At 43.5% G+C, this 12,395-nt stretch overlaps 1 protein-coding gene across 1 annotated transcript in view; it reads right to left on the bottom strand.

Annotated features, from left to right (window-relative positions):
• Window positions 1–12,395, bottom strand: part of ADCY5 (adenylate cyclase 5) — a 230,146-nt gene that overhangs the window by 214,553 nt on the left and 3,198 nt on the right. Inside the window, 3 exon segments of the mRNA XM_009327174.1 lie at window positions 11,637–11,939; window positions 11,941–11,979; window positions 11,982–12,377. Coding sequence (XP_009325449.1) covers window positions 11,637–11,939; window positions 11,941–11,979; window positions 11,982–12,377 — 738 coding nt within the window.

Here is a 12,395-nt window from a genome sequence, read left to right as displayed (position 1 = left end):
AGCAGGAGGTTTGGCAGGCAGGGAGCTGTCAGCATCTCTCCCCCTGAAGTTTTACATGCAGTGGATATGCTCACATTGCGGCAAGGCACTGGCTGAATAGTGCATGCAGTATTGCAACAAATGGCTTAAACAGAAGAGCTGATGAAAAAAAAAGAAGGCAGCCCCCTGCCACTTCAGTGTTTAACAACCTGGGATCCTAGACCTACCTCTTATTACAGTATATTGTCACAGTCACAGCTGGTAAGGAATTGCCAATGAAACGGTTTACTCTCAGCCCCAAGCAAGAGGCCAGGAGCTCTGAAAGCAGATCATTTCTCTGTCAAGGATGAGTCATGAGCAGTCACAGCAGTCCCTTGCACAGAAGCAGTCATATTGAGGAGACACTCACAACCAGGTTCCTGAGAAGCAGCTTTGGTAACAGGACCAAGGGCTGGCTAAATGTGACAGATAAGCTCCTCTCTTGACTCTGTCCCTGTCATAACCGGCCCCAGCCCTTGCCGAGGGGGTAAGCATGTAGCACAGAGGGTGACACTATCTCCTCTAATAGAAAATGGCATATATGGGCAATGCACTAAGTTAATTATATAAAGTACTCCTGACTTATACAAGCTACAGTCTTACCCTGGAGATATTATGGTAAAGATTGGTCTGTTCAGAAAAGTTCATCAAAATAAATTGAAGAAAATTATTTAAACCTGTGTGAACACTCCTCTCAACAAGCGTTACTTTATTTAGTTTGCATTCCCTCTGGAAGTGAATTAAATTAACCAGGTCCATTTGCATCTAAAATAGAAGAGTAAGGTGATTTCAGCAGTGGACTACAGTCTCTATATAGTGGGCTCTATGTTGTGGTTTAACTAATCCACCTGGGGTTACCTTTCCTAGACATCCTTACTTAGACAAACCTTTAGTGTCATGACTACAGCCAGACACGCATTATCTACATTAGGGAAGAAGGAAAACAAAAAAAAAATATGCAGTCTCCTAACTTTCTCTAATGAGAGATGAAAATATTTTCAGAAAATACTTCGTTAAGTATTGGTTCAGTCATTTTGACCACAGCTGCAAAAAGCATACACTTTTAAAAGCCCCTGGAGCAGCCCTGGAGTGCTAACAAGTTAACCATGTACACCTATCCTAACAGCTGAGAAGGACTAGGCACTGAAAGGGAAGTCACCTGTGAAAGGACACTTAACCTTCAAGCTTATTGCTTTTACTGCAGTGCTTTCAAGAAGGCCTCATTCAGGAATGAGACACAGCTGTGCCAGATGTCATACAAATGTACTGTTTGTGACAAATAGAGAAGTGCAGGCTTTGGGTGGGAACTAAAGATGAAACAAGGTGAAACAAGGAAACTAAGAGCCAGTTTCAGCTAAGAGCAGCCAGACAGCTCTAGCTGCTGACATCTCTTCTTCACTATCTGCTCCCACCCAGGACTATGCTTGCTTGTTTGCTTAAAGAAATCCAATAAAACAAACAAGAAAGCACATCAACACCTTTGTGACCCCAAAGAACACATATACAAAGGAGGGGTTTTTTCAGATGAATCTGTGATTAGTACCTGTCACAAATGGTTTAGGCTGACTTGGTCTTGTCTTGTTGCAGTGGGATGGTGTAACTGACCTCTGCAAGTATCCTCCAACCATATCATCTCTGGTTTTGTAGCTTTCCAAAGTTATCAGTGCATCTGTCATACCAGGGGGGTTCCGCTTGCTCCAGCACACCAACACGACTAAGAAGATACAAGCCTGAGCTCTATTCCCTCATTTTTCTGGCTTGTCAACAGCCTTGCAAATTTCTCAGATATGATAGTAAAACCCACATACGCACAGCAGCTATTTGGTGGTGTACTGCTAAAGAGTCCAGAATAGAAATGGAGCAAAGAAAAATGCCATATTCAACATCAATTAAGAAGGCAAGAACATGATTACCCAGTATGTTCTGGGCATGATGTCAGAGCCCCCTCACAAACTAACATGACCATCTGTGTTATGTTTTAAGTAGATGCCACCACCTTGAGCAGGAAAATACCCCCAATATGTTCCATCACAGGGTGTTATAATCCTGTCTTACTAAGAGCGGAGAGGAAAAAAAGTACTGGTTCAGTTCACCCTCGGTTCAGAGATCACTGCAGATTGCTTTTTAAACTCACAAATACCATGCAATTCAGCATTTAAACTTTTTTTTTCCTCCATACCACCTGAACAGAAGAAATCATTATGTGTAAGAGAAGAATTGTTCAGCAAGTAGTGTTAAACAATCTCAGTAGTCCCTCCTGGCCTTAAGATCCAGAGAGTTCACCCCACAATAGCAGTTCCCACACTAGTAACCTACTTCACGTTTAACAGTTTTAAAGACTGCAGTTAGCTTTTAGCATGAGTGAGACTGACATTTTAATTACACAGTCTCCCACCACACTGCAGAGAATCCTCCTTTCCTAGTACCTCAGATCATTTCTTCCTTTCCCCTGTGAGATTACTGGTAACCACCTGCCCGAAAAAAAGAAATCCCATTCAGTTGGAAACATCTTCATTAACAACATATCCCTTGGTCCCCCCATTTGTGCAACTCTGTGCATAAATACCCATGCATTAAGCAAGAATACGCACAAAGCTGCCGTTGGGTACCTCACAGCAAATGGAAAGAGTTCATCACTCAGCAAGCATGTCTGAGTAGCTCTGTCATCTGTGGGCTGACCAGCAAACTACTGTTTTTAGAAATACTGATTTGAGTAGTCCCTTACCAGATCGCTAGCTCTAAGAATTCAGTTTTCAGAGTCTGAAGGGACACAGAGATCAGTGCTTGTAGCATTTAGTCTAGAGCAGGGAATAAAGGGAAGAAGTCGTGGCTTTTTCTGGAGGGGAAAATACAGCCAGGGAACTGTCTGCATTAGCAATGTTTTATGACAGATTCTTGCAAGCAATGTCATAGCCTTTTCTTTTGACTATGAAGTGAGACAGAATGTCTTATACAAGCTGCAAACATATTTAAGGAATAAACAGTTTGCGTAAGTTGCTGCTTTGAGAGATCAATTTCTAATGTCGAGGGGGGGGAAGAAAAGAAAACACAAACCTTTCTTCATTTATAGTCCCCCTCTGTTGCATCAGCACAGTCCTTTGTTTACTGTCTGCAAAGATGCATGCTAGTGGAATGTGTATGTTAAATTTGTAGAGCAGCTTTAATCCCCAACTCAACCTCCCAAAAGAAAAGTTTCCCAGGAAAAGGGAGGATGATAGCCAAGCACAGCAGCACCACAAAGGCCCAATTCACAGTAAAAATTTTTGTGGGTGTTGCATGGATGTGTAAAACTTTTCATGAAAAGAAAAGGAAGTTTAATATTTCATCTGAAAACTCATCAGAAGAAGCAGTCTAGCTAGGGGAATTAAAAACAATATCAGGGCAGGATTGAGGATGCTTTGAAATATATTTCTCTTCTGGCATTTCTGCTGCTATGAATTAGGAGAAGCCACAAATGATGACCATACAGTGCACACTGGATTTGCTTGATGCTATTACTACAGACAGTCTGGATAACATCTTAAACACACAAACATGATTTGTGTTCTTGATGTCTGGGGAAGAGAGTAAGGATACATTGCAATTGCATTAGTGACATAAATATGAAGAAAAAAGTACATAAAGATATTTTATTTGCAGAACAAAGCCTGACAATACAATGAAACTTTCTACAGTGAATGCTGTAATGAAAATCCTACTCAGCATCAGTGAGGCCAGCCTAGTATTAGAAGCAATACTGTTGGTGATGCCAACGCTGTCCATGAATTCTTAAACTGTGGGGTTTCTTACCACTTGTAAATGCGTCATCTTTGCGGTGCAAAACTGACTGTGTCTGGCTGAAGCAGTTCACAAGCTTGCCTAACTACCAGGCTTCTGGTGGGGGAAGGGCTCCCCGAATGTTCAAATGCAAGGTTGAAAGCAGAAGGCTGAGCTTTAATTGTGTTCAGTCCATTTCTCCGAGTGTCAGAACAAGACCATCTTATGCTAAATTCTACCACAGATCTGTTCAACAATGCCATTCTCATACCTGCCAGCGATGAAGCTGGCAAGACTTATCACCATCGTAAAACATCAAGTACAGATTTCCTTGGGAGTGGTCCAGTTGCAGGTGCTAAAAAGCATTTTGACTCTTGTCTTGGCCTGACAGCCATTTTATGTGTGATCTTATTAAGTGCTAGAAACTTCAAGCTTTCCTATGATAAGGTGAGAACATTTTGGAGTTCAGCAGACAAATATTAAAGTTCTTGTCTGTTTCTCACACCCCCTCATAACTAGATTATCCTTTTTAATATCTTTGGGGTTGTGTTTTTTCATTCACATGAGATTTCCCCTTGGGTTTTTACCTAGCCTGAGGACTCCATAATAATGAATCAAATTAAATTTCTGGCAGCAGCAGGATACATCTCAGGTAAAGACAATTTTTTTTTTTTTTTAAGTATCATCAATGTCAAAACAAAAAGAAGAAAAAGCATCCCTTGGATGCAAGATACCACAAGTTCAGATCACTAGGCTAGACTTCAGAAGGAGGGAAGGAACTAACATTGAGTATATCCCACATCAAAACACAGGACTCACAGGAAATGAAAAAAGTCACACAGCAGTTATACAGGAACCCCACCCACTTCCCAGAAGCTGTGAATCTTCATATTCCTTGCACACTCTTTGTCACTGTCCTGCCCCTCTGTGCCATGAAAAAAAAAACCATGTAGCACATCATGAAATCATGTAGCAGCTGGAAGGCTTGAGGGAGACTCTGGTGCGCTCCAGCTCCCTCCGCACTACACCTTCTGGGTACATATTACCTGTGCAAGGTGCCATGTAAATCCTGCAATATAAAGCAGACAGGAAGATAAAGCTTGCCCAAGGCTAGCAAAACTTGGAGCCCTGTCTTCTACCTCCCCAAACAAAAGCAGGGTATTTTCTCTGAACCGCACCCACCTGCACAGGGAGGGGCAGGGGGAGGAAGACAGGAACTTTTCAAAGCACGGGTTCTCAGAAGCCACTACCAGCTACAGGGTGGACTACTTTACCACACACATGGAAGCTGCTGTCAAAATAATCTCAATTTTTACCTCTCGGTGTTTCAGCTGCTGCTGGAGATTGCTTCTTCTACCAGGACAGAAGGAAAGTTCTTTTAGGTTGATTAGAAAATGAGTAATATCCAGTACCAAAATATGAAGACAAAACCAGCTATTCCCAAAAGACTGTAACTATTCCAACTACTGCAATGGCCAAAAAGTTAGCAATTGTTCCAATTTTCTTAAAAGACTGAGAGGGAGCTATGATGCATGACTGAAAGATTAGCTGACCAAACACAAATTGAATACATTTGGAAGACAGTCTGGTGCCCAAAGTTCACATTCCAGCTGGGCAGAGTCCCAGTCCTCTTCCACCCCAGACCTCGGCAGCGCTGCCCAAGCAACAGTGAACTTGGAGCAAAAGGGCATTTAGGAAGCGCTGAGCCGATTCAGGCCCCAGAGGGCACAACCAGTTCCAGCGAGCCTTTAGCACTAAGATAATCAGCATTTTGTTTCCACTGCCATTCAGGTTTATAAATCATCTGAATGCAGTTAATCACGAAAGACCATGTAAATAAGATGCCCTGCCTTGGACAGGTCTCTGACAGAGTATAGGGGTCATATTGGTGTCAAACCAAGCCATCGAGCCCAGGACACTGAAGGACAAGTCAATGACTGCTTTGTAAGATTAGGACATGGAAAGCTATCCTTCTGCCTCACGCATCTTGATGAATCCCAACATTTTGCCGAAGTATCTTCACCTCTCCAGAAATAAACAGAACTAGCACACCCTGCCTTTTCAAGCGTGTCATAAAAATACCTGGAAGGACAAGTCTTTTGCTAGAATTAGTGCATCTGGCAGAGCAATGCACCTAAATCATCCCCATCAGGTTTCGCCTTCAATTCACCAAGATCCGAGTCAGCTATGAGACTGTGATCGCTACCACAAGGCTGAGAGAATGGAGTCAAATGGGTCCGTTTACCGAGACAACGAACCTAATAAGAATCCAGGAACGCAGAGAAATTAGATGCACAGCACTCAAGCGCTATTACACTAACAGTTATTGATACCAGCGAACATTACAGTGAAATATCAAACTAATGCAGGATGGTGGGAAGGAGGTTAAAGCAAGGGGGGGAGATTAGGAGGCAGCAGGATCATAGGGTAATTTAGGAGGTAAGAAAAACAGGTATGCGTTTGTAAACCTCAAGCAACACATGCATTCCCAAGAAATACAGACAATATTCCTACTAAGGACTAATTGATATACAATACCTCAGGGATTTAATTAATTACCTCTGTTATAGAATTACACTAGGGAGGCAACTATCAATGCAACAGTTACTGAATATTTCGAGTTGCCATTTTCTCCCTAAACAAATGACCGCAAATCATCAATTTTTACTAACTTCAGTCAAACTGCTGCTCGGGCAGATTCTGCAGTTGTTAGCAGTGCTGGAGCACATCTTACTGTATGAGAGCTCTACCGATATCAATGTTTATGCAGAACAGGACATTAAGTGCTGTTTGAGGTAGACGGTATCTGGCCCCATGTGGCCGAATGCCTTAAAATCACATCCTAAATGAACATTACTCAAATTTATTTTCCAGGTGAACGAAAGTAAAACAGGCAGCAAACAACCATAAGAAAAGTGACACACAAATCTATCTGCATTTCAGGTAGCTCATCTCTCCTTCTTTATGAATAAAGGCCACTTGAAGACAATGAAAGTGCAATACAGTGACTTGAGTAATGCACTTCCGAGAACCTGTTAGTCTCAAAATCAGTCATCACCTACATATCTTAAGCACACTGAGGCTAAGATGGAATATACAGTACTATTTCTCCTGCTATGTGACTAGCTTCTCGTTGAATGCCATTTAAATTGCATCTAAAAAGCATCTTTACAAGATGCTAGAAGATATCCACAAGACTCAGGTCGATATCCTATTACAGTAAGAAGTTGTTTTTAGCCCTGCTGAAGTGACAGTTTATTTAGGGAACGGAAAAAGAGAGACTACACATGTTTTCATACCAACATCTTCCTAGAAATGGTTAAACTGAAATGCTACACTTTTGAGAGAGCCACCATGCAGCTGCAGATCAATCATGTACCATTAACGTGGACTGACAGGGAGAAAGGCCAACATGTACACAGTTCTCAGAAGTGAAGGATGAGGAGTATTAATTTAATGTTGTTATGATGGAGGCATATGGAAAGGGGCCGAGCAAGAAGGAGCTCAACATCAGGAGCCTTGAATCAGAGTGCCATAAACAAGACCCATGTGCTGGGGCAGCTGTTCAGAACTGTGCTATCAGAGATCCTTTGCAGAAGGTTTGCAGTAGTATTTGGGGAGGAAAGAGATCAGAGCATTTCAGTTTCTCTTTCGATGAGGTTACTGACACAGGACAAAAAAAAAAGTATTTATCTTTCCCAGTCTTCTGGTTTTCTGGTACCTTAACAGTCACCTACTCACACTGAGTTAATAAACTACAAAGGCTTAACTGTATCCTTGAAGAAGGAATCTCAGAAAGTTACAATAAAACAGGTCTGGAGGGGAAAACAGAAGTAAATCTAACCTCAGACCACGGGTTTGTTTGATGTTTGTATATGGCATTCTTACCCCTTACCCCTGGCCCCCCACCCACTCCCACACACAATCCCCATCCCTTTTTAAGTCTGATTCAGAACCCAATAAACTCTGTTGTGAAACTCCGTGTCCCTTAGCCCCTAGTCTTACAAAAATGCCAGTGCTTACTCAAGACTATCTGCACTGAGGGCAGCTGGTCTACTCACATGACTTCAGTTAAACATCTGCAATCCATACGCTGTAAGTTCTTCCCAAGCATCTGTACAAGTTTGTGGATCAGCTAGGTAGTTTGTTTCTACCGGAATATAAAATCAGTATCATCTTTGTTGTGAACACAAGACAGTTTATTGATAAATCATGTATTTCCTTCTCAGTTAAGTATTAGACAGTCTCATTCGCATGTAAAGTACTTCTTAGATGAATCCTGGAGTCAAATGTGTTTTCAGAGCCTGGAAGTGTATCAAAACCAACACATGGAAAAGGCTGGCCTAAAAAGAGATACACTATATATACAAAGAGAGGAAGACACAGACTTGTGTGCATCGAAACACAATTTGTAATCCAAACTGCCCCAGAATAACACAAGGACACAAGCCTGAAGACAAATGCAGTCATCCTCTCCCCAATAAATCCGAAAGCAGTCCCTCTAGAATTAATTGATCATAGGTACACAAGAAAAACCTTTAAGCAATCAAGATTTGTAGTTGGCAGAGTGTCATATATTTAATGTGCTCTGCTTCCAGCAGCAGTCTTTGGATGTGAGTAAATTCTCAAACACACAATTTCTTTTTCTCCCCTTCCTCAGCATTGAATAACTTTTGAATATAATGCAATAATTTGTATTAATTAGCATTTTTTGGTTCCAATCAAACATCACTCCAAGAAGCCAAGATCATTGCCCCTACCTGATCAGGCTCGCAGAGGTATCAAGTATACCTGCTGCTTTTGCCAGGGGTGCTCAGGGCACTCTTGAAAGACAGACCCCAGACTTCTTCAGGTAGGAAACAGAAGTCAGAGCCTACTTTCAAAGTCCAGTGACCCCAGAAGAATTATTAAAAAAGCAGCTCAGTTAAGACTGAACAATCACAACTACCTTTATTCCTGTCATTTTACTGATTCAGAAATAGCAGACTGCCTTAACCCTTTCATGAAGCCTGACTAGCATCACCTCGGACCAGAGAGTTTGGTGACAGAGAAGTCCAGTAGTGCTAGGAGAAGGTAATTCAGACAATAAAATCATGCATCCTCAGCAAGGGAATCCAACAAGTTGCCTTTCTTCTGAAACCAAGAATTTCACTCTCTTGAGAAAGAGGAGCAGCCAGGTTTTTAACGGGCTCCTGAGCCTCACAAAAGTGCTCAGGAATCTACACAAGAGTCACTCAGCTTTGAATGTTAGTGTATCATAACAAGAGTGTATGATTTTTCCTAGCTTGGAAACAACTGGGAGAAGATTAAAAGAAAAAAGCCCACACAAAGAAGAACTCGTTTAAGTATTATGGTTAAAAATGCCATGAAAAGGAAAGGGGATACACATCCTAACCAGCCTTTCTTCTGTGACTGCCGTGGATAGAGAACCATCTGGTCACGTAGTCACAAATGCATTCACATCCACTCCTGTTCCACAAAACCCAGGCTGATGTGACTGCCAGCGTGAAGTCACTGAAAACAACTTAACCCTCTCTTTCTCAATTTATCTGGTCTTCATCTACCTTTGCCCCTGTTAGTTTGAAGGGGGAAAATAGGGCTTGCGTGCATCAGTGGGGCAGAGCTGAACACAACAGATTTCCATGGCAATGAGATACAGCCCCAGCGAGGAAGGCCTGTTAATAGTTGTGAGGTGATGTGCTCGGCAGAAACAGATTTTTCTATCAGACAGCCAGAGATAGCAGCTCATGTTCCTACGCAAACGTGCAAGGAATCTGATTCTTGGCCTTGTACAACCCCACTGAATTCAGCCAGAGCTACGCCAACGTAGACCACAGCAAGATAGAGACCGGCATTTGGTGTTAGTAGGAAAAATAAATATGCAATATGGAGAGACACTCTGCCTTTATAAACAAAGTAAGAGTACTCCTAAGACATTCCTCATTAACTGAACATTTATTGCCAAACTGCATGAAAACCCAGTTCTAGTATGAAAGGGAAAGCAACTGTGTAATGCACAGATTTGTGCATACTGTAACATCACCTACTGCTTTTACCTTCGACAAGTGCACATTTTATACACAAGCTCAACCTCTTACAAATAACCCTGCTGCATTATTGGAAAGGGAGGGAGCTATCATTATCCCAGATTCTCCACTGAGGGAGTCAAACATTTGGCCTTTGTGATTTAGGCTCCTTTCCATTAAAATACAGTTACTGACACTTTCCAAGATAACGATATTTTATGCACTCGTTAGTATCCTCCAAACTCAACTTTGCTTGTAACAGACTGCTAAGTATTCTGGCCAACCATAAAGAGCTTTGCCTTCATATGTAAGAATACAGTCTCCAAATACACTGAATTCAATAGGACAAGTCTCGGTTTATAAAGTTAAGAGCACACACAAGGCTTTGCAGAACCAGAGCCCCAGCAAGGAAGAGCTGAGGCCATTAGCAAACTTTTCCAAGTCAAGCAGAAAAACAGCAACTGTCCCGTTTACAGTGTATGCTCTGCTGGAAATGTACAAAAAGCCATTTATATCAAGCATAAGAAAGATATGCCATGTACAGTTTATAAAAATATCTGTAACAAACTAAGAACAAAGCCAGAAACTGTCCAAGCAGGCTTAACTGAGCGGGGGGGAGAGAATAGAGGGGAGGAAGAATGAGTAATTTCATGGGCTACTTTGTAGAGCAGAGCAGCAACAGCCCCATCCTACTGAAGTTTTATTTAAGCCCTACAACTTCTCCTGACACTGCGATAGGTGGAACTCAAAACAACTTAGAAATAAGACTCAAGGCAGACACTGCAAGCGCAAGGCTTTATTTTTTATTATGTGATAGGGCTGTAAAGCTACCCAACACCTGATTTTAATAAACAATCCCCAATTACATACAAGCATCAGGGCTGACTCTGTGACAGGCTCATCCTTGTTCAGAGTCCTGCTCATCAGAGGGATGGCGATTACCACATAGCTACGACGTGTTAAGTCAATGGTTTCCCGATTGCCAAGGTGTCTGGTAAGCTTAAAGCACGAGCCCCAAGGCTGCTTGCTTCTCCTGAAAAGAAGAGTGGCGCCTTGTATTGCCACTGTTTATACAGATATGGTAATTAAAAATTGCACTGTAATGCATTCAATAATAGTCTTATTGTTCCCGTGAATTGAGCTGCTCCAGTTAAACATGATACCACAGCTAAATAATAATCTGCTTTTATACTTTTTTTTAAACTTTTTTTTCTGGCTGTGTATGAACTCTGGGCTTCTTCACCATAGATATTTCCAGCACATCTCAGAGCAAACACCCTCCTGCTAAACCAAAAGCTTATTCCACGTTCCCGTGGAGCACGCTCTCCAATGCCTAAGCAAGCACCGCGCTGACACCGAACCCAGACTCAGGAATGACACACGAGGATAACCTCTAGCCGATAAAAATGGCAAGACCTTCCACACATTTCTCAGTAACACGGCAGCACGCGCAGATACCATTCCACAGGTGTGCTTAGTGCAGAGCTGTTTACATTAAATACAACTGAAGGGCATTAGCAGGGCTGGCTGACAGCGCTGGAGCAGCTGTCACGGGAAACCAGTAAGGCACATTTCTTAAACGTTTAGAGCCTTAATGAAAAGCAGCAATGAGGAAACACCACAGCTATAAAAGCAGCAAGATTACAGGCTAGCCACCATGTTGTACAACATCCCATCTCGTGGCAGGTAACCTAGGGTTTGATAGAAAGCCCTGTCAGCCTTCCAGCATCGGGCAGGCCTGTGGAAGTCAGACAACCCCACTTTCCTCACCCTTCAACGCGGCAGGCAGGTGGGGGCTGCTGAGCACACACCCGAACTGGCTCAGGGCTCGCCTACCTGCTTCAGGAGGAACTTATCCTCCGCGTTGATCTTGAGGGAGACGGCCAGATGGATGGTGGAGAGCACCACCCCGCTGATGACTGCGGCCCTCATCCGCACCGGCAGTAGCGTGTAGATGCTGTAGATAAAGAAGACGGTCCACCAGATGCCCTCCGAGGCGCTCCTGGGCCACACCAGCAGAACCCCTACCACTTGCACTGCCAGGATCACCAGGATGACAGAGTAGCACGCCAGCCACATATGGTCCTGGTGGAAATCGTTGCGGTTGCACACTATGCACAGCACCACCATCAGCAGGATGGCCAGAGAGAGCACCACGACGTAGGATACCTCATAGTGGCCATGCGCGGCATGGAAGATCAGCATGACCATACAGACCAGCACCAGCACGGCCATGAGCATGGTGAGGCTGCTCTGGTTGAGCCGGAAGAAGTAGCGCTGATAGAGGCGCTCCAGTTTCTCTGACTGGAACTTCTTGGACCTGAAGATTTGCAGCAGGCTGCTGCAACAGCTGCCCATGGAGAAGGCCGCCTCGGAGTCCCCCTCGTCCCCGTCCTCCTCCTCCAGCTCCTCAATCTTGGCCTTGATGCGTCTCTCCTCCAGCCCCAGCTCCACAGACCGGGGTCGTACCTCCCCCTGCTCCCGCAGCTGCCGGGGGCTGGCATTGTTGGGGGCAGCGGGGGAATCACTGCCGGGCGGGTGGCGGGACCGGTGACGTCGGGTGGCGGCACCATGCCCCTGCCAGCGGGATGTGGG

The sequence above is a fragment of the Pygoscelis adeliae genome, unplaced genomic scaffold, assembly GCF_000699105.1.
Source record: "Pygoscelis adeliae isolate BGI_AS28 unplaced genomic scaffold, ASM69910v1 Scaffold227, whole genome shotgun sequence".
NCBI classification, from domain to species: Eukaryota; Metazoa; Chordata; class Aves; order Sphenisciformes; family Spheniscidae; genus Pygoscelis; species Pygoscelis adeliae.
Note: the sequence above shows the minus strand (reverse complement) of the source record. Positions and strands in the feature narration are given on the sequence as shown.